Raw genomic sequence first — 14,002 nt, forward strand, 5'->3', positions numbered from 1 at the left:
CGGATAGGTGGAGCAGAGCTGGAGGAGGAGGAAGGAGGGGTGCAGTCAAGAAGTATTATGGTATGCATTTTGACTTACATGGTAATCTGACCCCGCCTGTAACCCTCCTCCCTCTGCCGCCACCACCGCCGCTGCCACCCCTCTGCTTATCTCCATGGCGACCAGCAGCACAGGAGCACTATTATGGTCTGTAGTCTCCCCCCTCTGCCTCCCCCGCTCTCCTTTTTTTTCCTTTTTGCCTCAGAAATGATATTATTATCATTATGAGATATGCAACTCCAGCGAGCACGGTGCAGGGGTGGGAGGGGCGTCGAGAGCCTTGCACGAGGTTTCTATGACAACTGCCCCCAGTTTCCTTCTGATTGGTGATTATGGGATGTTACCCCTACACCCTCATCACCCCCCACCCACCCTCCACCACCACCACCACCACCACCACCACCACCTCTCCTGTACACATGAACACTGTGTCCATAGTCTGGAAAAAGACAAGTGTGGGGGAGGGGGGAAGATGCAAAAGCACGGGAGAGGGAAAAAAAGAGGCAGAAATGGGAAAAAAAGAGACAGGAAAGACGGAGAAGTTGTTTTTCGCTCTTTGTGTAGGCCGCTGTGTGAGGAGGTAGAGAGGACGGGGACAAAAGGAGAGTCAAAACGAAGGTGTGCTGAGTCAGAGGAAAGAAAAGACACCGGAGGGAGAAGGGAGGCCTCTGGACCGAGAAACAGACGAGAAGAGGGTTAAAAGCCAAAGAGTCGGGCCGCTGCGACAATATGCCCACATGAATAATTTGTGAGACGATTCGTAAACCCTCCCCAGATTAACCCTCATGTCGTCCTGCGGGTCAAAATTGACCCATTTGAAAGTTTGAAAATGTGGAACAAAAATATATTTTCACAGTGAAACTTCTGATGTCCACGTTTTCAACATTTTTGGAAAATCTGAACATTTTTTGGTGGAAAAAAATAAATGTTAAAAATGTTTCTTAAGAACATTCACAAAAAAATCAACCAAAATTCAGCGAGTTTCACAAATTTTACTGATATATATGGAATCACTTTAGATATTTTTAGGATTTTTTTGGAAGACTTTTACTCATTATTTTTCCACAATATTTTTTATTGGATTTTTCAAAAACAAAACAGCAAAAACAAAAATAAATAAATAAATAAAAAATACACACAATCATAACTACCACAAACACAATCAAACCAACAACAGTGCTTCTCTGTTTTGATTGAATAACCTGTTACAAAAAGTACGTTACAAACATCTTAATAAAAGAAAATCTAAAACAGCAAATCACAAACATGAAAACTGCATGGTCCACTCTCATCATTCACCTTCTTCTTCAGGTGTTACATTTGAATTCATAACATAATCAATAAAAGGCTGACATATCTTCTTAAACTCATGCTTTTTAGATTTCAGTATATATGTTATTCTTTCAAGTGGAAGGTTTGTTAACATCTGTCTCAACCGCTAAGTCACAGCTGGTCTATTAGTCTTTTTCCATAATAGTGCAATGCATTTTTTGGCATTCAGCAAACTGAGGTCTATGAACGTTCTTTCATTTTTATTGAAGTTATGTTTTTCCAGATATAGACCCAACAAAAACAGTTTAGGGTTCAATGTGATTTGTTTTGAAATTTTTCTTTCAATTGTTACTCTCACCTCTTCCCAAAACATTCTAATTTTCCTACATTGCCATAAACAATGAAATAGAGCTCCTTTACTTTCCATACATTTTGTACATGTGTCTGGTATATTTTTATTATATCCATTTAGTTGCACTGGTGTAACATACATCCGCATTAACCATTTACAATGTATCAATTTAAGACGTGAATTTATTGATTTGGTTTGGACTCCTGCACACGCCTTTTCCCGGTGTTCCTCTGAAACCTCAGTTTGGAGGTCTTCTTTCCAGGCATTCAGCCTCTTCTGTGAGTTTTCAGATGAGGAAAGTGTCAAAAAATTATACAACTCTGAAATTATACCTTTTCTTTTACTGTCCTTAATCAAGGTTTTTTCCAAGGGTGAATAAGTAGGTCGAGTGAGCGCATTATTTTGATTTGATCGAATAAAATCTCTAAGCTGAAGGTATTTACTTTTACTCATTTTTTGAAAATATTTACAAGAATTTTCTTGCGAAATTTGGGGGATTTTTTTTTTAAAAAATAAAACTTTCAAGGGAAACTTTTAAGGAATTATTGGAATTTTCTCCCTGAAGGTTTTGAAAATTTTCAGAAATTTGGGGAATTTTTTTTCAGAAATTTGGGGAATTTTTTTTCAGAATTTTGGGATTTTTTTTTCAGACAAGGAAACAATATTTTTTGGTGCCTGTAAATGAGGACAACAGGAGGATTAAAGCGGCCTCATAATGGGGTCTGTTTTTTCAGTTTTATTGGTAAAAATGACACCAGGATATTTGAATTAGAATTAGAATGGCTTTATTGTCATAATACATGGCATGATGAAAATATAAATAGCTTCTGCTGGACAGTGCACAACAACAAGCAAGAAGAAATAAAATATCAACATTAAATAATAGAATCAAAAGTACATATATAACAAAACATTATTAAAAATGACGACATCTGCAAAGGAGGCCAGCGTTGTGATTAAACCTTTATCCCGCTGCAGCGGTCACCGCTGAACAACATACGCTTTTATTCCTGCACAGTAAGTCCTTCATTAGGAGTGAATAATGCACACTCACCTAGGGAAATTACCACCAGCTGCCATCAAACCAGTTCTCCTCTATAGTCTAAATCAGGGGCGTCAAACATGCGGCCCGTGGGCCAAAAGCGGTCCTCCAGAGGGTCCAATCTGGCCCTCAAAGTGGAAAAATTCCAGAGAAGACATTAACTGCAAATTGTAAATTAGTAAAACTATAAATTTAAAATCATTTCTAGACCACAACAAGTTGTTTTGATCATAAAGTAAAATACTAGATTGTTCATTGTTCTTTTGTCATTTTGCATCTCATTTTTTGAATATTTTGTCTTGTTTTTGTTTGACTTTTGTCATTCGTCTGAAGTTTTTGTCATTTTGTTTCTTGTTTTTTGTCGTTTTGTCTTTCCTATTTGTCTCACTTGTGATTTTTGTCTTATTTTTATCATTTTGTGTATTGCTTTATTCATTGTTTTGTGTGTTTTATGTTTTTTTTGTCTCGCTTGTGTTGTCTCCTTTTTTGCTGTTTTGTTTCTCGCTTTTGTCATCTTTGGTCTCGTTTGTGCCATTTGTGTAAGTTTTTGTCGCTTTGTAACAGTTTTTGTCTAATTTCTTGTCTCTTTTTTTGTTTTTTCTGAGGTTATTTTTTCATGGTTGGAGCAAAAAAACTTAATCAAAATGACAATGCTATCATGAAAAATGTGGTTTTACTGTGTCCCAAATGTCACAGAAAGGACACAAAGCCAAGATGATAGTGAAGTTTTTGTCTGACTGTTGTCGCTTTGATCATAAAATAAAATACTACATGGTTCAGTTCTACATGTATAAATGTGTTCCTTTGTAGACCCTCTGTGATCTGGAAGTTGTAATGTGGAAATGACAAACTGAGGGATAATATGGTTGAAACTGAACTTAATTTTCTTAAGAAATTTCAGGTTCATATTTCGTTAAAAAAAACTTTGTCAACATTTTTAGAACATGCTTTTTGGCACTAAAACAAAGCAAAATATGTGGAGTTGTGGTTATTTATAGTATATTATGCTGTGATTTTACTGGTCTGGCCCACTTGAGATCAAATTGGGCTAAATGTGGAACCTGGACTAAGGTGAGTTTGACACCCCTTAGTGCCGTAGAACGTCCACATACTTTCGGCCACATGTTGCATTTATAGTTGGTGAAAAACTTTTTCAGACTTTTCCTCTTTTACAGGCTGACTAAAGCAGCATCTGCATACCAGACTGTGTCCCACCAGTGCTACAATAACAACACATGCTGATGCTTCTCAGGCCCCCCAAAAACAGAATCCCCCCGTTAGCCGGCGTGCGCACGGCGGGCGAAATGTCACCGAGAAGCTCCTCGGCCGCGGTGAGCACAAACAGCTCTGCTTTCTGCCCTACAGTCTAACTGGAATACAGTCAGTCAATGGTGGGAAAAAGCTGTCTAGGACCCAGACATTTTTCCCACCATTGACTGCAATGCATTTCCAGCAGCAGCAGCAGCAGCAGCCTGTGGAGCGAGCCAGCCTGGATGTGTGCAGACAGCTTAACTCAGCTGCTGGCTTCTGGGCTCCCAGTGTTTTCGAGGGGGGCTTATATTAGAGCTGCATACTCCAAGGTTGTGACTAGTTTGACCCCCGTGACCTCTTTCTGTTGGGGGGCCCCGGAGTGACTTTTTAACCTCGCAAAATATGGGATTTTGGAAGTTTTTGAACCTCCAGCTGAGAGTTTATCCTCAACTCAAGTTTGATATTTCAGCTTATGGTGCATCATGCTGTTTGGGGGGTGATAAACATCTGGTCCACCTGGTGTCACCCCCCACTTTTTGGTGCTTTTTGGAGGCACTCCTCTCCTCCCGGCGCTGCATCTGCATCCTGTGCACAGTCTCCAGCAGCAGCATGTATGGTACAGTGCCGGCGCATACATGCAAACATGCACGCTCAACTTAAGCAGTCATGTGGCTGGCACACACACAAACACACACACACACACACACACTCACACACAATTGCCATGTGATGCCTTTTCCTTTTTTTTCCCTTCCTATCTCTCTCTTTTTGGAGTTATGCTTATTGTGGGATGTCAGTGACTGTGCTCATTACTATTATGGGATGGCACACAGGGGTGGGGGGGGTCTCCATGGCAACCCCGGTTGCTAAGGGAGGGGTGGAGGTGTTTGTGTGTGTGCGTGGGGGGGGTGGTTAGTGTGTGTGTGTGTGTGCATGGAGGAATGGGGAAGAGACTGTAGGAGAGGGAGGGGGTGAGTTGACTATTATGGTCTGTACGTTGCAAGGTAACTATGCAGAGTGGGGGAGGGGTGAGTGAAGAGTGTGTGTGTGTATGTGTGTGTGGAGGGGGGGATATTATGGGATGCCTGCCCCCTGATCTCTTTGTGTGTGTGTGTGTGTGTGTGCGCGCGCGCGGGGTGTGTGTAGTGTGCGAGGAAGAGAAAGAGGAGTCGGAGAGGAGTCGTGCGCACACGCTGCCCACAAAAGACACGGAAATATATTTAAATTGTGTGTGTGTTCATCGGTGCCGTGAGGCAAAATTAAAAAGAGCCGCCAAGAAGTGTTGACTTGACACACAAACTGAGGCCGGAGTTAGTGTTTTTGGATGAATCAAGTTGTGAGTATGTCAGTTTGGGTGTTTTTTTTGTTTTGTTTTGTTTTGGTTTTTTTTTTAATTATTGTTGGCCGGGGGTGAGGTGGGCTCGATTGCCGGGTTGTAACACCCGGTTTGCGGGAAAAATGTTAGCCTGATTCGGTAATCTGAACCGGTCCAGCTCGGCTAGCACGCATGCTAATGAAACTAGTGGCAAGATGTTAGCTGAAGGCAGGGATGGAGTGAGAGAGTGAGAGCTGATCTTTGTGAACTTGCAGCCGGGTAAAGTTAGATTTATCGTACATGCGGTGAGTGTGTTTTGCCTCTGAGTGCTCACTTCTTTTTTTTGTTGTTCTTATTTGTCTCGGGTGAAACCTGGCCGGCTGCTCCCAACAACACACTCCTGGATATACTCAAGACTGGGTCACAACTCTGGATTATCCCACAAACTATTATTTAGTTGGCTGAACTGTTAGCTAACTAAATAGAAAGTTTTCGGCTGGGCGCTATGTCTGGAAGCGACGACGAAAGAGACGACTACGGAGGTCCGGAGGAGCGGTTAATACACGGTAAGAACGGGGGCTCATTTGTTAGCCCGGGTTGCTAATGTTCACACTGGTTACATGCTAGCATGAGCAGATGTTTTTGACGTTCACATCAATCATGTTCTGTTAGCATAAGCTAGTCGATGCTAGTCGAGGCTAACTACCGGTTAGCAAAGCGGCTCTCCTCTCGACTGCGCTGCCGGTTGAGCACCTTTTTTTCTAAATAGTTGACGTTTTTTTTACCCCCTAAACCCTGAACCAGAGCGCCGATAGTTGCGTTGTAGTGAAGTCACGCCGACAGACCGGCATGTTCCCGGGGCCTAACGTTTGCCAGCTACCGGTATTATTTTACGTGTCGATGACAAGATGGAGGCAGCCAGTTAGCTTGAAAGCTGGCGGATGACGTTCCGTAGCATTCCCCTCCTCATGGCCGGCGCCTTCGGTTTGAGTGTGTGGGGGGGGGAAAGTAAAAAATAATACCCCGGAGTAAAGCCATTTCCAGCATCTTGACGAATCTTTTGTTATGTCACATCTCCGGTGTATTTTTCGGGCTAAACGCCGCTTTGTTTACCGGTTGTTTGATAGCGACGAGCACGCGCGGCGCTCACGGTGGAGCCATTGAGAACAAATAGTCCTGCAAGTTAGCCGCAAGTGCTAAAATCCGCACAAAACCTCGCATTTTGTTCACCAAACCGCACAAATGTTGCACAAATCTGCCGAACGGTGGTGAACAGTTAAATTATTGTGCAAACAGAAGCCGAAGCACACGTGGAAAACCGTTTCCTTATTGTTCCTTTCAACAGTCCGTGATTATTGTCTATCTTATGATAATCCATACTGCAACTGGAAATGCATATGAGTCTTTGTTTGGAACAAGTGACAAGTAACCCTGCAGCCTAGCAGCATGCTTGTTGTCAATCAATGTCATTACTTTCTGGATGAATCGATTAGTTGTTTATTCTAGAAATGTCAGGAACTGGTGAAAAACGTAGATCAGTGTTTGCCAAAACCCAAGATGACAAATGATTTGCTTTGTCCATAACAAGATAATCCATTTACTGCCACAGAGGAGCAAAGAAACCAGAAAATACTCCCATGTAAGAGGCTGCAGTGAGTCCATTTAGACTTTATTTCTGTTGAAAATCACTCAGACCGATTGATTATCAAAATAATTGGTGATTAATTTATTAGTTCTCAATCGATTAATTGCTGCAGCTCCAATCGTTCATTGATTTTTCAATTATTTTCCTGTTTTCTCAATTAATCACGTAGTTTACAAGATGCAGAGCTGCAGTAATTAGTCTGTTAATTGAGTAGCTGATCTGCAGGACACTAATTGGAAACTGTTTTGATAATCAGCTTATCATTTCAGCTGTTATTCAGGCAGAGGTGTCTGAAGACGGTGCTGGACAAATTGAAGGAATTGCAGAAGTGGTGTTTCTTGTATTTGATTATTGTTGAAATAATTGCAGACCAGCCGGTAAGGAAACATGTCGGCATTTGGTTTAAAGAAAAAAAAAATCCATCACTCCTTTCTTCTGTCCAACCAATTAGAATTATATCAAATGGAGAAAATAGGTAAAACTGAAAACACGTTGATTTCATAAATCAATTATGTAATTAATGTGCACTTTTAATTTCAGCCCTATTCACTTTTTAAAAAAAAAAATTCAAATCAGTTGTTAATTTCCCTTTTGTAGCTTTGTTTAGATTCCTTTTGTAAATACTTCTCGTGTTTTTTTCCATTATTCCTTTTGCTAGATTCAAGACTTCATACTTGAACATTATTTGCTTTAAACGCTCATATCTCAAGTGGATCGAATCCCAGAGCACCTACTATGACATGCACTCTTTTCCATTAATCTGATGGCATCTAAAGTATAAGCACCCTGCTGACTTCTCTGTAAAAGTCGGGATGACAATCTTAAGAGGCCTGATCGGGTAATATTTATGTTTCACCTTCAACATGGCACAAGTCTAAACTTCATGCAGTCACATTCACACACACAAGGTTACAAAGCACTGACACGCAACTTTGTTATGCACCGTGGAGCTGGGAGGAGCATTAAAAGTGACCTAACTTTAACAGACTGATGAAGCAACAGTGTTGCATATCCCATGTCTGAGAAGGGCTTAAGTGAAGGCGCAAATACATGTTTTTGTTGCTTAAGCATGACTAGGCTATCTCAGGCCTACAGCTGTAGGCCACATTTCCCTAAAGCATCTCTAAATCTCAGCACTAAAATCATTGTAGTCTCAAGATGCTTCTGGAAAAGGTTTTTTTTAAAGTATAAAATGCTGCCACAGTGTTTACAAGGCTCTGTGTGTGGATCTTGTGCATCTGCCTACGTAGTCTCCTTTATATGACCTAAAAAACCCATCACATTAATCCCTCTTCCTTACCAGGTGCATCTTAATGGCGGCTTGCCATTTACTTCTTACCATAGTCAATTACATTAATAGGCTCTGAGTGGCAGAGGGGCAGCACCAGATACCGGACTCAGATTCTCTCTGTCAATAGGGCTTCAGGAGTGAACTACATCATAATGACTGTGTGTTACTGCTTTAACCAGCAGAGCAGAACTGTTCTGGATAAGCCCCCCTAAGAGCAACCCATAAAATGTGGTAGTAACTCAGACCACTAGTTTATCCTTTACTACTCCAGGTTCTCTGCGCTCCTGCTGGTTTTTATTTCATGATACTGTTTGACACTGATGAGTGTGGTTACTGTTTGGTAGCAGTGGATAGAGGACTAGAATATACCGCCCAGGTAGACGTTTTGTTCCCTAAGTTGTGGACATGAAAAAGGGGAATGGTGCAACCCGATATTAGTATTTCAGATACGAATTATTAAACCTTGTGTGGCAAAAAATCACAGCGGTTCATTAAATGCTAAACAATGATGATGACAGGCTGATTAAGGAAGCAAACTAAACTCACCAGCATGTGCTAAGAGTTTTGTTTCCAGCCGGATATGCATGCTATCTTCACAGCTCGCTGTTAAGTACTGTTATCAAACAGTCGCACCTCTGTTCACCTTAACTATGAAATGTCCCCGCTGGCCTGATTTTCAGATGACGAGGAAGAGGAGATCTCCGAGAATGAGGCCCCGAAGGTGAAGAAGAAGAAGAAGGCCAAGAAGAGCAGAGAGAGCAAAGGCAGCAAGAGGCGATCACGCAGAGAGGTGAGGATGCAGAGTATTAGAAGGTTACTGTAGTTTTTAAGTTTTATCATGATCAGTTTCTTTCAGAAAACCTGCTCTAACTTTATAAAGAGTGCAGCAGAATTCCGGGGGGTGGGGAGGGGTTTCTTGTCTTGTTTGCGTTGTTTCTTGGTCATTTGGTCTCCGGTTGCTGACCATCCTCCTTGTTCCAGGAGTTAGCCATCAGCTCCCCAGAGCCCATGGACTTGGGCGGGGTGGAAGAGGCGGAAGACGGCGGCCCTGCCCATCGCTCTGACAGCGAGGGCAGCGATTACACTCCAGGACGCAAGAAAAAGAAGAGGGCGAGCGCCGGCAAGGAAAAGAAAAGGAGCAGTGCTGGGGCATCTAAGAAGAAAGACCCGGAGCCGGAGGAAGATGACGACGACGATGATGACGACATGTCGGTAAGGAAGAACTTTCTGAGGAGGTGAAAGTAATTTAGTGAGGCTTCTCTCAAAGAATCAGTTGAGCTGAAGGGTGTCTCACAGATCATTTGTACCGTAATCAGACACAAAAAATGTTCTCTTAACCCCAGAAAAATCAAGAATTTTAAGAATAGTCGTGCTAATAATTGATTACAAGTGTGGTTTCCAGTCACATTGTTCTTGATCATGTCAGATGGTTGAATAGAAGAATAAGGAGCGATAGAAGTGGTAAAAGCTCATTTTGTTTGTTGCCGGTTTTCAAAACACCCAAGCAGCATACAGTTTATCAGGCATGATACAACATGATGTCGATTATGTTCATCATACAATGAAACGTAGTGTGGTGCTTTTAAAAGAGCTGTTGGTAAATCTCCTACAAACTGATCTGCAAATGTTGTTTTTCATCACTGCACAGGTGTGATTCTGTGTGTCTAGGTGTGAACAATCTCCAATGTTCATTTTTTAGATACCACAAGTGTGTTTGCAGGTTGCTGGTTTTATATCTAGAACTGCAAATTGTGTATGTATTTTGGGTCATAATTTTTGACGTTGGGGTGAATTTTGGTGCCCTGGTTCTAGCCAGTGCTGAAGAATCAAGATGGTAAGAACTGAGAATAATAACCAGATTTGTCAAACTGGGCTTCATTCACTTGACATTTTTGTTTCTAAAATGGTCACAATTGACTAGAAAAAGGATAGATTCGTGTCACATCAGGTAACACAGTCTCACTACCTTTGTGCACGTGGACTAGTCATGCTTACTGCTGGGTTTAGTCACCCCCAAAGGACCATTCTGAGCCAGGAAAAACCTTGGATGCTACACAGCTGAAGATTTGTAATGTGTTTTTTCCCAGTTGCTCTATAGATAATCTAACTTTACCATACAGGAACACTCTGTTGATGTTCTCTGTGATAGATTGTGCAGCTAAAGCAAGGTTCTGCTAATAAATCTTACAATGTGTAGGAATATATGCACTCCACCGCACTGACTGAATTATTAAAACAACATACATTAAAATTTCTTGCATTATTTGCAAATATATTTATATATTGTGCGAAGTATATGCCAATTGAAGTAAATGGGCCAGAACATGAAAAACCACTTGTGTAGTTGTTTAAAAGTGTGCACAGACGCAGGAACTGTGCCGATATGGTGGGGTAGGGTACATGGACCTTTTTATTTTTGGTTGAAATGTCAAAGCATCTAGCGTGTGGTCCAATTCCAGAAGCTGCCCTTTTGTTGGAAAAGAACTTTAGTAACAGCCCTTTCTTTGCGCCGTGATGAGCACCTATTGACTGCGTACCTGTAATGGAGTCGGCCGTGGTTTGACAAAACAGAGACGTGATATGAGAGATGGTTAAACAAAGAGCTGCGTCTGGTGGAGTCGCAGCCCGGCGGCCAATAGGGGGCCTTGTACTTAATGAGACTTGCGCAAGGAAGGGGGGGTTGGTGGGTGGTGGTTGTGTGGGGGTGTGTGTGTGTCTGGGATGGGTGTGCAAGGCATATATGCTGTTACCATGGCAACCCCGCACTGCACTGCGCACTTGACCCTTTTCTTTTTGGTTAGATAAACACATTTTGATTCATTGGCAGAGCCGCCCTCAATCCCGTCTGCAGGGCCGCTCTGCAAGGCGACTAGAAGGGAAAAAGTGCGCAGGAAACCAAGGCGTCTCAATCAAACTGATAGGGGCTGAAATTCTCTGCTCACCTTCTGAAGGGAATTTAAACTTTAAATGAGAGAGATAAAGCTTCAGTTTTAAAGAAGCTGGTTTTATTTATAAAGAGAAAAATGGCATTAGACTGGATGGAGGCAGCCGCTGAAATGCAAGTTTAGAAGTAACTGATGGACAAAGATACCCAAAAATTTGTAATTCCAGTTTTAAAATTTGTAATGATTTGGTGTTTTTCTTTGTCCAGTGTCATCATGGACTGAAATTGTTTGTATTTTAAACACCAAGTTGGACAATGGCAGCATTTTGTAGGCGTCGACTTGTTGTGTTTCCACTATATTCTGGGCTTTTATACACCAAATGATAAATTTTTTACTCCTAATTCGTAATCAGCTGAAAATAATTGCTAGCTGTGGTGTGCTTTGATATTACTGGCTCGTGGACAGCAGGGACAAAGGTTTGACAGTGGCAGATAGTTACTAATGATTATTTTTACCATCAATGAACATTTTTTTTTCAATTTATCATCAAACATCAGGACAGATTTCCATCCCAATGTCCGCATTTTTGAGGAAAATTAAAGCTTTACTGGAAGCAAGGAGTCTGTCTTGCACTGTTTGACAAAAATGTTTAAATTTTCCTTTTATTTCTGGCCATTTGATCACCAGAAATGCCTGTTATGCTTGAGTAAATTAAACATTAATTAAGCCCAGTTCTTGTCATTTTAGTGCTGGTGATTTTTTCTTTAAAATCCTTTTGAAAGGCACCAAAAATTCCTTTACTGCTTACAATTAACAGCGACATGAAACTCAGGGAACTGGCGACTCTTAACCATGTAAAAAAACTAGCTGCTCCTGATAAATGACTAATCATTCATATTACTTGCAAATAACAAATCAACTCTACTGGCACTAAATTAGTAACTATATCACCAAGCAATCTAATACAATTATCTCCAGAAACACAGTGGTCAGTGTCAATTTGCTTCGCTGCAGGATGCTAATTTTAGAGCCTCTTCACTCGCCACTCAAACCTCTCAACCATGCAAATGTGGTCCGCTGGTGTAGTTATGTCAAATGAAACGCAGTGTTAGGAAACGCTGTAATTCCACTGATAAGGCAAGTGTCTGTGCTGGAGTAATTTTTCTATATTTTGAGGTAAATATTCCCCCATTAGAGACTCCTGCTGATGTGCGCAGAGGGAACAAAAGTCTTTTTGTAAGAAGCGGCTTTTGTGCTGCGCAGGGACGCGGCAGCGGTTTATGCTTTATAAAAAAAAAATCACAATGAAATGGTCCAGCTTGGTTTCATGCCACAGATTCCCACATGTTGGTCACTTCGTCTGTGTGTGATCAGTCAGTGGTGTAGTCATCCAGCAGGAGCATCACGTATACCTCTTCAGCAGATTTTGAATTATCATAGAGCTTCTTTGCACCTTTTTGTGTGTTGTTTGTTAAACCAGGTTCTCCATCACTTCATTTTTTAAGAGAAAACAGCCAGTTGAGTGTTTTTTAGGACACTAAAGTGATGTTTTCTTCCTTTTGACTTAACAAATCTTTCTTGGGACGTGTGCTGTGTTTTGGGTTTTTTTGGAAGAATAATTTGGTCTTGGCTAAGGCTGAACACGTATCGCTATGTACAATATCCACATCATAGGAGCTGCTTTTTTTTTTTTTTTTTTAAATCAAGGTAAATTTGAAACACACCAGAGGCACCCCAGCCTCTAAATGATATCCTCCAGGTGTAAGGGAACATGCTTGTTTGAGGCAGACCACAACTAAGATCTTTATATATTTTTTAAAATGCTGGGGGAAAAAGAAAATTACCACTTCTCCTAAAACTGTTGCAATATGACATTGTTTTTTTTTTTAATATTATGAAGTCCTTTACCTGCTAGAGTGATGACTACAGCAGAGTCTTGGTCATCTTTGGTGTCTGTTTCTATGTTTTTGTTTTTATTCAACCACTGTTGCACATTTTTACATTTGGCTGACAATAATTGTTCTTTAATATTTCCTGTAGGAACCAAAGTCGTCATCTCAGCTGCTGGATGACTGGGGCATGGAGGACATCGACCATGTCTTCAGTGAGGAAGACTACCGATCTCTGACCAATTACAAGGCCTTCAGCCAGTTTGTCAGGTAGATGCACACTTTTGCTGTAATCTGTCGGAAAAATGTTTAACTTTGCTTTGGTTTTGGAGTGCTTTTTTAACCTCTGAACCCCAAACGATTTCTGTGCATTTCTTTACTCCTGCCACGTTTTCCTCACTTACCTCAATATAAAATCCTGTCTCTCTGTAAACGCAGAGCAGAGAGAAGACTGCATTTTATCCCAGTTCAGCCAAAAAGTTCCCAGCTGGGTTACAAATGGCCTCAATGTTGCCCCAAGTATGATTAGCGTGAATCGTTAACTTTTGTTTAACCTTTAATTGAGATATATCCTGCTTTTAAGTCACTTCTTAAAACCCACTTTTATAGACTTACTTTTATGTGAAATTTACTTTTAGCTTTATTTAGTTTTATTGTTTTATTCTGTATTATTTCCTGTTTATTTTATTTTCTCGTTTTATTGTACTTTTAGCTGTCTGGTTCTTTGGTGTGGCGTCGTCTCTTTAATTCTTTAATTCTCAAATTTTTTTACTTTTAATTTCAACCCTCAATCTTGTTCTTTCATTTTCAAACTGCCTAGTTCACTTGTTTGATTTGCATGCTAATCCAGCTAATTATTCATTTAATTCATCATTTTTACTATTTGTTTGAATTGACTTTTCTGAGTTGTCTCCTATATCTTGCTTGATTGTCTGTGTTGCATGTTTTAACTGTCAAAGCACTTTGTGAACACTGTTCTTAACAGCACTATTTAAGTTATTATTATTAAGTAATTTTGGTG

General features: G+C 40.8%; 1 protein-coding gene across 4 annotated transcripts in view; it reads left to right on the plus strand.

The window, feature by feature from the left end:
- Window positions 1–5,052: 5,052 nt before the first annotated feature.
- Window positions 5,053–14,002, plus strand: part of LOC111571070 (chromodomain-helicase-DNA-binding protein 4-like) — a 53,713-nt gene continuing 44,763 nt past the window's right edge. For 3 of the 4 annotated variants that reach the window (XM_055017770.1, XM_055017773.1, XM_055017772.1), the window contains exons 1-5: window positions 5,053–5,292; window positions 5,687–5,837; window positions 8,888–8,997; window positions 9,189–9,419; window positions 13,133–13,251. In XM_055017770.1, coding sequence (XP_054873745.1) covers window positions 5,777–5,837; window positions 8,888–8,997; window positions 9,189–9,419; window positions 13,133–13,251 — 521 coding nt within the window. In that variant the 5' untranslated portion in view covers window positions 5,053–5,292; window positions 5,687–5,776. Of the gene's footprint in view, window positions 5,297–5,686; window positions 5,838–8,887; window positions 8,998–9,188; window positions 9,420–13,132; window positions 13,252–14,002 lie in introns of all 4 variants that reach the window. The other variant, XM_055017771.1, reaches the window with a different exon arrangement.

This window comes from Amphiprion ocellaris, chromosome 15 (genome assembly GCF_022539595.1).
Source record: "Amphiprion ocellaris isolate individual 3 ecotype Okinawa chromosome 15, ASM2253959v1, whole genome shotgun sequence".
Taxonomy (NCBI): domain Eukaryota; kingdom Metazoa; phylum Chordata; class Actinopteri; family Pomacentridae; genus Amphiprion; species Amphiprion ocellaris.